Raw genomic sequence first — 14,488 nt, 5'->3', positions numbered from 1 at the left:
TGGGAGCAAACTGCTCTTTTTGCAGAGGACTTTGGGAAAGGAGCATTGGTGCAGGTGAAAGTCCTTGACTGGCTACTTTGGTCTTTAGCACTTTATTACACTAAAGAGAGGAATTGCAGCACTGAAGGTTGAAAACAAGATTTCGGTCAGTACATTTAGATAAGAATTCACCAACAGAAATCTCTGGTGTCTTCCAGTGTATTTTAAACTACTAATCTTTGGACTGTCATGATGATACTTAAATAGGGTTCTTTTAAATAAAGGCTTATGATCATGACTGGAAACTCACTGATTATCTCAGCATTGAATCAGAGTAATGCCCCTATAAAAGATACATCTTCTATTTGTGGGCAGAGTTCAGATTTTTAACAACCTTTTGTGTCTGTCCAGGGGTTCAAGACTGCTTCCTTGTGTGGGCATGCTCACAGATCACATTTTAAATGCTCAGTTCATGAGGGAGCACTTTGCGGTGCTTCAGTGTTTATCTGTGTTGATTGAACAGATTCATCAGGCAAATGAGATCTCTTTTGTACAACCACACACCAAGATGGTTTTTAGGACAGATGGTGGTAAGAAATCTGTTCTGCAGCATGACAAACTCACTTAGAGGTTGTGCTGTTCCAGGCTTGGTAGAAAAGTGACGGTTCCTGTTTCACAAAAGGCTAAATGTTGACTTACCAGTAGAATATGGCAGGCTGCCTTGGGCAGTGCCGAAGGTGAGGTTAACATGGGAAGAAGCTGCTGACCACTGAAAATCTGCCCTCTCTCACAGTAGTTCAGATGGACACATATAATGGCAGAATTTCCAAACTGACTAAGACATAGGAATAGTCACAAAGTTTTCTTTTTCTCTCTGATTTCACAACACTAGTGGATTCTACTTTTTGGCTGACATGTCATTGTCAACTTTCAGGTTTCCCTGTGCAGAGTCAAGAGTTGGACTTGATGATTCTTGTGTATCTTTGTCCCTTTCAACTCAGCATATTTAATGATTCTGTGATAATATGTCCTAGTCTTTTCTGTAAATTCCCTTATATAGTGACTAGCTTATGTCTACTTCACTTGCTTGTATGTTATTACCCAGTGGTGTGGTCTATAAAGAAATATCAAACCAAGTTGAAAGAGATATCAAACAAGGGGACTCTAGGAGTTTTGGCCATTCATGAAAATGTAAAAACAACACTCTTTCTGTATTGCTCATGATTTCATTCTAGTCATATCAATAGTGCCAAATTTCAGTATAAGTATTTGTTTCTTCTTCTTTTTTACAGTATTTAGAACTTCGATTTAATAAGTATCTACGCCTTTGTGGAACGATCCTTTTCATAATACAAACGGCAAGTAAACTTCAAAGCTGTTCTATGGTCCTCGGGGCCACCAGAATCATTTGGTTGAGTGTAACTGGCTGTTTTCTCTGAGCAGCTGATGAGGTTACCACAGTGCTTGGGTGGCTGGGAGCAGGAGAAACAAAGCTCTTTCTGCTCCCCAGCAATGAGGTGGGGAGAGGATGCTGGGCTACCTGCCTCTTGAGTCTCCATGGGCACTGCTGAATACCCACAGCAGTCACTTGACATCAGCACCACGCCAAGAGACGAGCGACCCTTCACTACAGGATAGCAGTGTGAAGAGCAGTCATTTGCTTGCCTGCTGGAGAAACCCACAATGAGTTCAAAATGTTAATGTGCTCCAATCATCTACAAGCATCAGTTTTCATCCTCTGGTGTGCAGATTCTCGAAGTCTGACTAATTCTCAAGGGTCAGTGAAAGGTGACAAAACAGGCTGTCAGGAGCTGTCATTTACTTACTGCACGAGGGTTTGCACCACCACCACCACCCCTGGAAAATCCTTAGGTGTCTGCAAACTGATAAGTAGAAAATTAGTGCCCTGGGGAATGTTAAACTAAAGAAATCTCTGAAATTATTATTGGTAAAGTTTGCTGTATCTGGCCCTTTCAAGGAGGCAGTACGGGACCACAGCATTTAAATGTCAGTGAGCATGTGTCAGATGCACCAGAACAAAAATGTGTTCTTTTCACAATTTTGAAGTGGACTTTTGGGGTAATTCAAAGTAAGGATGACTATGCAGTCAGAAAGCTTTTTAAGTTACATGCTTGTTTTTGCCCATTTCTGTATTTTTTAAGGCACACCAGAAGTTACAGGGCAATCCCACTTGCACCAGTAAGATGGTTTCCAATGCAGTGCTCATTACTTATTTGAGCAGTGCTGCTTAGCTGGCTTTTACAGATACACAAGCTCATGGTAAAAGTAGAGTGCTAGCATGTGTGAAACTTGACGCTGTTTCACCAGCAAATATGAAGACATCACAGTTGCGTAAGTTAGAAAAGCTAAGCACAGTCTTTGCTTGCAAAGATGAGAAAAATAATTCTATGCAACTTAAATACGTGCTCAAGGAAATTAACCAAAGATCTATATGTGTCTTTCTCTGCCAAGCACTTAAAATTAAACCTGAATAAATTAAATAATAGTGAGGAAAGAAAACCTCCCAAGATCTTAATGGTGCAGTTTTAACTCTTCTGTTAATATTGGCATATACTTTAAAGAAGAAAAGGATATATAATAATACAACCAAAACAAAACCTACTGAAGAAGCAGAAAGATTGTAGCAGTCCTATTTAAATTTACACAAAAATGCGATCGGAGTTGTGACAAATTTTAATTTCTGATGTTTCAAAGCTTCTGGCACTTATGCTGTGTATGAGAAAGCCACAAGTTCTCAAGCTGAATCCCTTGAATTAACAGGCTTGAAGAGATAGGAGTTTGACTGATGGACTATTAGAAGGAAAAAGAATTGGCTTGATGATTACATCCAAAGCATTGCAGTCAACAGCTAAATATTCTGATGGGAACCAGTAATGAGTTCCAGTATGTACTGGAACCAATACTATTTAATACCTTCATTAATGACATAGATAGTGAGAATGAGTTCACTCTCAGCAAGTTTGTGGATGACACCATGCTCAGTGGTGCAGCTGATTCGCTAAAGGGAAGAGATGACATCCAGAGGGACTTTGACAGGCTTGAGGAATGGCCCCATAAAGTTCAACAAACCCATGTGCAAGGTCCTGCACGTGGATTGGGGCAATTACAAATATCAGTACAGATTGAGGGATGAGCTGATTGGGAGCAGCCTTGCAGAGGAGAACCTGGAGATACTGGTGGATGAAAAATTTGACATGAGCCAGGAAGTCTGGTCACAGCCCAGAAAGCCAATTTTATCCTTCACCAAAAGAAGTGTTGCTAGCAGGTTAAAGGAGATGATTCTCCCGGTCTGCTCTACTCTTGTGAGACCCCACCTGAAGTACTGCATCTAGCTGTGGGGTCCCCAGCACAAGAAAGACATGGACCTCTTGGAGAGGGTCCAGAGGATGACCACAAAAATGGTCTGGGGTGTGGAACACCTCTCCTGTGAAGAAAGGCTGAGAAAGTTGGGATTAATTGTTCAACCTGGAGAAGAGAAGGCTGTGGAGAGACCTTATTGCAGCCTTTCAAAGGGGGCTTATGAGAAAGGTGGAGAGAGACTTTTTACCTGTAGTGACTGGACAAGGGATAATAGTTCTAAACTGAAAAGGGGTAGATTTAGAGAGGTTATAAAGAAGAATTTTTTTGCAACAAGGATAGCGGGATACTGGACCAGGTAGCCTGGAGAAGAAGTGCAATGGCCCCTCTCTGGAAGTGTTCAAAATCAGACTGGATTGGGCTCTGAGCAATTTGATCTAGTGGAAGGTGTGCCTGTCCATGGCAGCAGTGCTGGCCTAGATGGTCTTTAAAGGACCATTCCCACACAAACCATTCTGTGATTCTGTGTTTCAGCAGCACACGCTGACAGTCACTGTATGGACAGCAAGTCAAACATTGTCTGGGCTAGACAGGTGTCAGGAGCTGGCTGGGAAGTGATACAGGTAGTTCTGAGGAGATACTTGACAGGCACTAGTCAGGACTGGCAGCTTTCTTGTCATACAAGCTATATATGAAAATCTAGAGAGGACTCATGGCACTGAGAGAAATAAGCATGCACACACAGTGGCAGGGAGTAGCACACAGGTAGGAATAACTTATTTCCCCAATGGCTCCCCTGTCCTTTCTGGCATGTGCTTGTAGCAGGTGTGCAGCAGGGGCTCAGGGCAATTAGGTTAGGCTGGGTGAAGCAGCTTCTCCATACTAATTTCCTCATAAAGCTAGAGAACTGCTCACTCCCGTTACCTCTTGGTTCTGTTCCCAGCATAGCCACTGGCCATGTGGTAGAGCTCCACCTCGGGGACTGGATTTGATCTGCTCAAAAGCCATGGCAAGTAATTCAGTGGTTAGCAATCCTGCTCTGGTTTGCCACCTGTGCCTAGGGTGGACACTTGCAGGAAGGGCAGAAGCTGGTGAATCCTGGATGACATCTGATTATGCTGTTTTTCCATGCCCAAATCCCATCCCTGTAAATCAGAAAGAATTCTGAGTCCAGCTGTGGAAAACTGATGCATGTCAGCTCACGACCTATCAGTGATCTAGATGCTTTGAATCAAAACCACTGACCTTCACAGAAGTCATCAGCACAATGCAGGCTGTATTCTCCTGACTCATGTCACAGCTGAACTTGTGGCAGTATTACCAGTGATAAAAAAGCAAACAGGATTAAAAACCATATACAAAGAAATTGTAGAGGATATCAGTGTATGAATCCCATTGTGCCCACAAAAGTAGATGGAGTTAGCTCCTTGGTTTGTCTGTATCTTTACTGTGGTTGAGAATATAATCACATATGGCTTCATTTTACATGATGAAGGTTATATAACTCCTTGTAATGCTATCTGTAATGACTAACTAATGTAATATTTTGTGCTGTTAGTCACATGAATTATAGCTATATACTGAGAGGCATATTGATCTCAAGACTGAGGAAACGATAGTAATAGATTCCTTGACAAACCATGTGTAAACCTCATTGACTTCCTTTTGCTCTTGTTTCCTTTGCAGTTTTAAAGGCATAAAATAAGTTAATTATAAAAGTCAGGAGAAGATGAAGATGGATTTGGTATTTAAGAGTCCTTGGTATTTGTTTTAAGAACACTAGGCTGTAATACTGCAGAGTTTATTAGCCTCAGACATTTGTCTTCTAACTGGAATTATTTGCCAACAGTTATGAACTAGGAAACATAGACTACATAGATACTTGAAAAGAAATCATGTCAGAAAGCTATCACCTTTCCAGGAATTTACATTTCTTTTGATCTTTCCTTTTTTTCTCCCGTTCTAGACTTTATACACTGGCATTGTCATTTATGCTCCAGCTTTAGCACTAAATCAAGGTAAGATGAGTACACTGCAATTATATTCTCTACTGATATAATTTCTGCTGATGTAATACTGGTTTGGTTGGTTTTTTTTGGTAATGCAACACCTAAAAATATAGCTCAAGGGTTGACTGTGAAGTCTTTTAATGGGAACTCTGTAATCCTAGTCCCTTAATCCCTACCTGTAAGGAATTACAGAAGAGATTTATGGAAATACTGCCTCTCATTTACTCTACCTCTGATGCAATACCTGTAAATAATGGCTTATTCAGAGAAGTTGAGAAGACTTAAGTAAATTTTGAAGGCAATGCAGGCACTAAAGACAAATTTAATTCCCCTGGTTAAGTGCTGTTCTTCAAGATGAGAGCAAGGCAAAAGTTCTGTAAATATGATTTTGGGCCGCCCGGAATGGTTTAGTGTGGTCTGTCCTTTTTCCAGGAAAACCAAATCAACAGCAAAGAGATTGTTAAGATGTTTATTGTGATATTTACAAAGTTAAATATTTCCATTTTCTACTTCACAATGACTGATTTGAAAATGAGCCACATTGATTTCTAAAAGGGTAAAAGCTTTTATATGGAGCCAAATTAAACTTTTAATCTGACACCATTAATTTGTTCATTTGGCAAGAAAAGGGAATAACAAAATGCAAATAAAAAAAGAATCATTTTGGCTAGAATCAAGTCCCAGTGTTTTTCCTCATAGAATGTTTTTTTTTGCCCTGTTCATTGAACAAAAAGGAAGAAAAAACCCAACACTCTCTGTACTGGTTTCCTCTAAGTCCCACAGGTTTTGTGTCTTTGATATTTATATTTGCCTTGCAAATACATACTAAACCAAGCTATGACTTAGCTGGCTCCTAATTAGAATAACTTATGGTTTTTACTAGTTTTGTTTCAGTGTTTCTCATTAGCCTGAGCTGTCTGTCGGGGAGCCCCCTCATGCCCTGCCTGGCAGCAGGGGAGCATGCCTAACTGGGGCAGTGACAGAGTGTCTGGCAGAAACATATGATCCTTGAGAGAAGTAAGAATAAAAGAAAGGCTTTTACTCTGACACATTTCTTCCAGACAATGCTTGAACAACCTTGTCTCTGTGCAGAACCCCCATTCTGTTTACTGGCTTATATCCCTGCCTAAGGGCTGGGTAGCAACTACACAGGTGTTTCTAGGAAGGACATGCATTTAAAAACCATCCTGAGCTGGGACATATTGGATGTGTTGTTCGGCAGCACTCACATTAAAGGCAAATAGCTTCCTAGATCCTCAAATAAATCTCAACTTTTTAGCAGTGTCCAAATCTGTAACAACTGTTTCAGTTTTAGAACTGGTTAGGATGAATCCCTTGGTTTAGACACACTAAACTTTTCATTGCTGTTTATACCTCCTACTTTTGCATTTAAATTATTTCTAGCTTTTTTCAATAATTGACCTTCAGTGTTTTGTCCCCAATGCCTCATTCACACTGATGCCATTTCCCTCTCTTTCAGTCACTGGCTTTGACTTGTGGGGTGCAGTGGTGGCAACTGGTGTGGTCTGCACATTCTACTGCACACTGGTACGTGGGCCCCTACCTGAGAAAAACCTGTTCCTTTCACCACTCATATCAAATATAGAATTTATTAAAAGTAGCCTAAATCAGGATACTCCATGGAATTACATTTTACAGGTATAGCTACAGGACCATGTGCATAGGCAGCCACTCTGCAACTCAAATCTTTTCTGTTATGATACATTCAAACTTCTGTTGTTGCTGAAAGAATAGCAAAAAAGGTAGATTTCCCTTTCTAAAAATCCTCTTGTGATTTTTCTTCTGATCTAGTAGGGTTTTGCTGTGCAATTTTTCAAACACCTTCTCAATGCAATTGTAACAGTCTTGTGTGTTATTGAATAGAGCCACTGAAAATAACGTGCCACATGAACAGATTGGTCTTTAATTTAGTGTTAATTGATCAAATGTCTAGAAACAATGAAAAGGAACCTCAGGGACAAATTTATTTGTCTGTGTTGGACTAAATCATGTTTATTTTTATTCAGATGAATGGTATACCTTCTGGAGTTAGTGGTACTGTATATAAGTAAGATGAGCACTGTCTGAAAATTTATCTTTTGAAACAAACTTCTGAATAAGGTTATGTGACGAAGGAAATTCTGGATTAAACTATGTGTATAGCCAAAGTAAATTCCAGAGCACTTCAAAAAAGGGCCAGGACGTCCTGAGTAGGTTCCAGAGTGCAATTCTTAAAGACACGAGTACAGAATTGGTTCTATTAAAGAAGAAGATTAAATTTGTCTGTTATGCATAATTCAGATGGTAATGTTTCTGTTAGTTGAGAGTGCAAAGCAAGGGTGCTGCTGCCTTGTTGTACCTGATGCATGCTTTTGCTCTTGCAGGGCGGTCTGAAGGCAGTGGTGTGGACAGATGTTTTCCAGGTTGGAATCATGGTTGCTGGATTTTCATCTGTGATCATACGAGCTGTGGTGGTTCAGGAGGGAATTGGACGCATTGTAAATGATTCCTACCATGGAGGAAGATTAAACTTCTGGGAGTGAGTTTGTACTTGCAGAGGATGTGCCTCTCTATTCCTACAAATAGAGCTCATGTGACTGACTGTGAAATTAAACTGCTACTGAAGGAGGAGGAAGGCAGAAGTTGTGACCCAGTTTATGTATATTTTTAAACAATCTTACCTAGTTTGAGGGATATTTTTTAGGTTTTACACCATGCAAAATCCTGGAAAGAGAAAAACGTTTATACTTTGTCAAGTAGGTGTTTTAAGGATACATTTGGGATTCCACTGGAAGAGAATGGTGAATAGGAGGGGACAGTTGTATTTATAATTACAATTTGCAAACAGCTGATTTGGCATTTCAGCGACTGGACCAAAACAAATGGGAAAATAATAGTTTTTGCCCAATCTGAAAAAGAGAAATGTTCTTCTTTTCCTCGAAAGAAAAAATAAAAGTAGTTCTAATAGTAATTTAGCCTCCATTATTGTAAGTAGTCATAGCCTAAAAGTATCACTTTACAAATTCAAGAATATTCAGTCTGACTATGTTGAATCAGGGACCATTTTAAGTAAAAATGTTATTGTACCTTTGATGAATACAAGATTCTTCTGAGAACCTTCACCCAGTGGTATTAGTGAAAGTTTAGTATGACAAGTATTGTGATTTGTCCTTTGTCTGTCAATTCACAATATTAGTCAGGTTGTTCTGTAAAATTCTTCACCAAATTCTTCAGTAAGTAATTCATCTGTGGGTATTTTTTTCTTCTTGTGAACTGTAATTTATTTCAATCTGTTTGGCTCATTTGCAGTGATTGTACTGCATTGATTCTTCTCCCAATCACAGAGTTCACAGATGGAAAAAGAAAAGGAATAAAGGCATGTAATATGTGAAATAATATTACAATATTCACCAAGATGAATATAATTTAAATTAGTGGCTTAAAAATAATAATTGTTTATGGCCACCTAAAATCTGCTATTTACTTAGAGCTAAACCAGCAAAATGTTTTATAGAGGGTCTGTCCACAAGGGCTGGGATTGTAAACACACCTTTATACTGGTGTTAGACTGATGTCCCTCTAGATAAGCAGCCATATTACACTTTTTACTGCAGCATCATTTCATCACAACCATCACAGGCATCATACAACTTTACATAAGACTGTAGTCTATAGGCAAATAAATCTCTCCAACTTCACCTTTGGACAGTGCAGAGTGTTTCATTGGCTCAGGATATCAGCTCTTGAGTTTTAAAATTTGCTTTCTGTGACTTCACGTAAAGTTAGAGTAACTTAATGTCCAAAATCTGGCCAAATTAAGAAAGTTTGTATGAGAACAAGCACGGAGAAATCATTTCTTTTAAGCATAAAGGTCTCTACATGTTAAAAAGACTTTCATATTCTGAATTTGTGTTCTCTTTTTCCTCTCATTGTAGCTTTAATCCCAATCCTTTGCAAAGGCACACCTTCTGGACGATTGTTATAGGTGGGACTTTCACATGGACTGGCATATATGGGGTTAACCAGTCTCAAGTCCAGAGATACATTGCTTGCAAAAACAGATTCCACGCAAAATTGTAAGTCTGTCTGAAGTAACTGTCTGAATTTAGCAGTGGCTGTTCTTTATAAGAGATATTTTTTTAGAAGAAATGTGGGGGTATTTTGTCTACATAAATTGCATTTATAAAGGGTAACAACTTTTGTCTTCTTTTTTGTGGACCAGGTAGAAGAAATTTGTACCTGTATAAGTACTGGTATATGAATTACATGTGATTGCTGTACCACTGAACTTTGTGCCTGAATGTTTCACTGTGCCAGTATTCTCACATAGAAATAGCTGCAATAAGTTTATGTGCAACCTAAAGACCAAATATTATAGTACTTGTGCTGAAGTCTTTTCAAGACAGTATCTTGAATTTCTGCTTTACTAAACCTAAATCATTGTGTGAGGATTTTGCATAAGTAAGGACTAAAAAAATTTTCCCTAACAATGAATATCGGTGTGAGAAAATCCAGAAATGCCTTATTCAGTGATAAAATTGCTGAGGAATCGTGTATTTTGTGTTCATAATAATAATGACATATTTTTTGAGGAATTAACTGTGGAATCTAGCAGAGGATTCTGTTTTCCTTGAATGTCAGCATTTCTGTTGAGCCTTTACTCCGGAATGGAGTATATTTACTAGCTCTATTATCTTACCTTTATCTTTAGCATCATTCTGTTAGTTCAAAATTTAAGAATTACTAGTGATCTCATGAAGTTCATTCATAGAAGAAATATAGAAGCACACATCATAACCATAGTCCTTATACATTCTATCATTCTGTGGTACAGTGACACACAGAGAAGAAGCATTATGAAGGCTTTCACTTCATAAAGTTAGCAAAATACCCACAAAATTACACACCATTTACAACTGAAATGTTTTGGTTATATCAGTAAAGGAAATCTGCTTTTCAGCCATTTGTGCTGCAGACAGGAATGAGCTGATGCTCATTATTAGGCTCATCTCCAGCCTTCCCTGCCACATCTCCAACACACCACATCGCTTCTCTGCAGTCTCTGGCACGTGGCTGGGTTCTAGGCTCTCAGCACTGCAGAGGCAGGAGGCACATCCCACATGTGTAACTCTCCCTGGAATAATTGCATATAGAGCAGACACATACATTGTGCCAGATTTGTGTGCCAGTCAGGCTGTTCTTCCCAGCACCTGGTCCACTTAGGGCTGTGCCCCTCTCTTGCACCCTTCCTACCCTCTTTGCAAGCAGAGACACCTCCAGAGAGTCCCAGAAGCAGAGTGTGACCAAAAGGAATCTGACACCATGGCAGCCTCAGGGTAGATATTCTGAGCTGTTGCATCAGCTTTGGCCAGGGCTGGCAGCTATCTGGTTTTGTAGAAGGTGGGATGGAATTTATAACTTTCATATTTTTGTGATTGTGGAGCTTTAATCAGTAGAGCCTTGTCCTGTTGGCATGGGTGGTTGGACTCTACTTCATCCTGCTTGTGCCTCACTTGTGCAAGATACTTCCTCTGCATGGAGAAATCATTTTGCATAATAGTTGCAGCTTGTCACAACTATAAACACTGCTATTCTGTGGTGACCATCCAGTTTATTTGCAAATGTAATTAAACACATCTGGCAGGTCGTGTGGTTGGCCTGTACCTCTTATTGCCATTTAATCTGTACACAGAAGTGCAAAATGTCATCAGATCAAAGTAATAGGGCTTTGTACCCCCATGCCATTTACTATAAGCCTTTTTAAGACAGCACAGTAACATATCAGAGCTCAGAAAATAATTCCTTCACAGATCCCAACTTGCAGGTTTTGGGAAGGCCTTTAACAGTGGCACAAGAACAGGAATTTTCTCAGGCTTTGGGAAAGTATTTCACCCCATTCAAGAAACACCAGTAGGTAGGAGCACATTCTGTCATCTTCAATCAATCACTAGGCAAATTGAACATAATGTTTATATCTGAATGATAAGAGGCACTCAGAGCAGGAGAGCTACACTGTCAGAAAAATATGGGATACCAACACATTTTTCTCTACTTCTCTTTCAAGGTCATCAGCTGGCATATTTCAGTGCTAAGGTCTTATAGCCAGACTGAAACAAACAGTTGAAAACAAGCCTTCTGCAGTCACAGTGCTTACTTCACCCAAACTCCACCCCATGTTACTCATGCAGAATTAGTGGAAACACCTTCCTCTGACAGTGCTACAATTTTTGTTCTCCAGTGCTTAGTCACAGGGTGTACCATGAGCTGGGATGTAAATCAGAACGAAAAAAACCCCAGCTCTCTGTCAAGCACTGATGCAGTTTAGAAACAAGAATTGCTTAAAAATAAGACAAACAATTTACTTTGCTTCCATGTGTTTGACTTTCTAATCTTTACTACAGGCTCTAGGCTAATTATTCTATAACATCTGTTCAAAAAGTTGGATTGATTTTACTCACTGGTTAAATTTTGTGCTAAATCAGTTTCTGGGTGTTGTATATCAGCATAGATTATGCCAGTGCAGGAACAGCTTCAGCTAAATGGATGCAAGACATCCAATCAATATATAAGCATCTATGAGAAGAGGACTACTTCGTTTTTACTAAATTAGTTTAGAGAGAAATTTAAAGTGCTCTTGGTTCTGTGTTTAGACCACCCCTAATTGCAAATACAAGGCAAAAATGCAGGCTTTCCCCTACTGTGTGTAAATCAGCTTTTATTTATATAGGTCTTTTTTAAGAGTTTGCATTGTGCTTGCCAATAACTTTTCTATTGTATAAAACTGATAGTTCAATGAGTTAATCCACATTATGCCTTTCTGAAAATGTCCATTTCAATGTCTAACAAGGCCTATAAAGTTAGGTTTACTTCTTCATTAATCCTACTGGTCTGCTACAGAAGTACAAAGGCTGTTGCCCCTTACCTTCCTGGGAACCAAAAGCACTAGAAGGCCTCCTGAAGCATTGCAAGCATGGATATATTTGCACAGAAACCAAAGGTCCTCTCAGAGGAAGTCTTACCAATTGGCACAGGTCCAGGGTATGTGATCTGTCAGGAAGTTATATCACTATCAGTGATACACAGATAACCAGGAGGCAACTGCTGGAAAGGAACGCTGTTTTTCAAGGTCTAGCTCCCAGTGGGTATGTTTGCTTGAACTGACCACTGTAGGTGAGAAGAACTTTGTGACCCTGGAGATACCAAGAATTTTGTGACATCACATCAAGAGCTTAGAAACGTTTGAGAAAATCAGAGACTTAAATCTCTTAGCAAAAGCCCTCGCTGAGCAAGGAGAACAATGTATTTTTTACTGCCAGTAGAAGCTGCCTGTTGTGTGGCAAAGGCAGCATTAATGCCTGATGAAAACACATTTCTGGTCTCACCATTAGCTGAAGCTGAAGCTCACATCAGGATGTGGGGAGGTGATGGAGTTTCTGGTACTAAAGGGGAAGCCCTGACCTTGTTGACAAATCCCTGCTCTCTGGAAGTGGCAGCCAGAGGCAGCTCCAGACCAGGTCCCAGGTCCCAGTTTCTCATTGCTGATTCCCACAGAGATTGTCTCAGGAGGAAATGGGAGATTTGTAGCTTTACAAGGACAACTCCAGCATTGTGTAAGCATGGTACTACAGCTCCAGAGGCAAAGGAATGCTGGTGCTGACTATCAGGTATTCCACGCTTGGATCTGGGGCACCCTGCCTTACAGATCTTCTTGGGGTTTGTCAAGGGGTGTGGCATGGGGGAAAGAGCATCCTCTGACCTGCTGCCTGCAATATACAACTTGTACACATAATGAAATGTGGGGATCGCTCCCATCATCTCCATTGTCAGGGGACAAGTGCTCAGACTGTGACACCAAAACCAGAAGTGTCATTTGTACATTTAGAAATGTGGTCTCTCTCCAGGTGAAATGCTGGGAGCCATACGGTGGCTCCCTTGCTGTCAGGCAATCACTGACTAGGGGGTCTCCTCAGTGCAGGCACAGTCACTTTCTTGCTTGGCCCTGGCAGGGTCCTTCTGTGGGATGTTGAGCTGTAACATGGTGTTTCCATGTGTGTTGGTGCAGGTCCCTCTACATCAACCTGGTGGGACTCTGGGCGATCCTGGTCTGTGCCACGCTGTGTGGGCTGGCCCTCTACTCCATCTACAAAGACTGTGACCCATGGACGGCCAATCAGGTGTCAGCACTCGACCAGGTAGGGCCCCACATTCCGGGGGAAGGTGGTGAGAAGGTATCCTTCCTCTGCAGCCATAATAACCAGACAAACGCTGTTCAAGAGTCAGGGGGTTGGAAGTAGGGACATGCTGGAGTCCTGTGTCAGGCTGAGACCACAGTGTGAGGGAATAACCTGGACAAAGCAGCAGACCTATCCTTGGCACTGTTTAATCTCTGAATTTCCCAGCCATCCTGGAGCTGCAAGTCTCTCAGCACTTGGAAAGGTGAGCAGCAGGGAGAGCTGCAATGTGGAGAGCACTCAGTTCACCCACCCCTGCAAATTTGTGGGTTTTCCACCCAAAATTGGTTCAGGAGGGCCAGCATTGCACGAAACTGCTTTCAAGAGAAGTGAGGGGAAGAGAGCAGCAGTGCCCTTGTGAGTGACTGTGGGGTCTGGTGAGCTGCTTTGTGCCATCTAAATTCCTCTGGGCTGATGAAGGCAAAATTCTTTTCAGATTAAAAACATACTTGTTCCCAAAGCACACATCTGGAGGAAGGCTCTCAGCAGGCAGCTCTTTGCTAGTGATGGTGAATCCTTCCCTCCTTTGGAGGAGAGATGGGCAATCAAGCTGTGCTGCAGAGAAACCACCTCACCACGATGGTGACCTCTCCCTAAATAGACCTTGAGCTGCATGTTTACCTGAGGAACAAGAGTTCTGGCAGCCCAGAGACTGGCCAGAGTCAGGGCCCAAGGCAATCAAATGAGTTTTATTTGTATGTTTAAGCCTAAGATAATCACAGGCTCTGAATAGTGCACCAATGGACAGTAGCTGGAAAGCCAGGAGAAGAACATAATGGAGGATCTGAGGCAGGACCACTTGGTCTTTAAGGGTAGAATAAAATAAGAGCCAAGGTGGAAACCAGAAGGAAATGAAGTTGTTCCTGTCAGTCAAATTCCTTTGGTAGAAGCTGAAAGCAAGATGCTAAAAATATCAACTTGTCTGGGGGAAAAAAAATGGTTCATAGGAAG

The 14,488-nt window shown here is 40.9% G+C and overlaps 1 protein-coding gene across 2 annotated transcripts in view; it reads left to right on the top strand.

The window, feature by feature from the left end:
• SLC5A8 (solute carrier family 5 member 8) overlaps positions 1–14,488 on the top strand; it is a 32,236-nt gene that overhangs the window by 1,730 nt on the left and 16,018 nt on the right. For both annotated transcript variants that reach the window (XM_069000971.1, XM_069000963.1), the window contains exons 2-7: positions 1,272–1,337; positions 5,264–5,315; positions 6,787–6,854; positions 7,691–7,845; positions 9,242–9,382; positions 13,369–13,498. In XM_069000971.1, coding sequence (XP_068857072.1) covers positions 1,272–1,337; positions 5,264–5,315; positions 6,787–6,854; positions 7,691–7,845; positions 9,242–9,382; positions 13,369–13,498 — 612 coding nt within the window. The remainder of the gene's footprint in view (positions 1–1,271; positions 1,338–5,263; positions 5,316–6,786; positions 6,855–7,690; positions 7,846–9,241; positions 9,383–13,368; positions 13,499–14,488) is intronic.

Source organism: Aphelocoma coerulescens, chromosome 1A, assembly GCF_041296385.1.
Source record: "Aphelocoma coerulescens isolate FSJ_1873_10779 chromosome 1A, UR_Acoe_1.0, whole genome shotgun sequence".
NCBI lineage: Eukaryota > Metazoa > Chordata > Aves > Passeriformes > Corvidae > Aphelocoma > Aphelocoma coerulescens.
The sequence above is the reverse complement of the archived record's forward strand: the minus strand, read 5'-3'. Positions and strand labels throughout refer to the sequence as shown.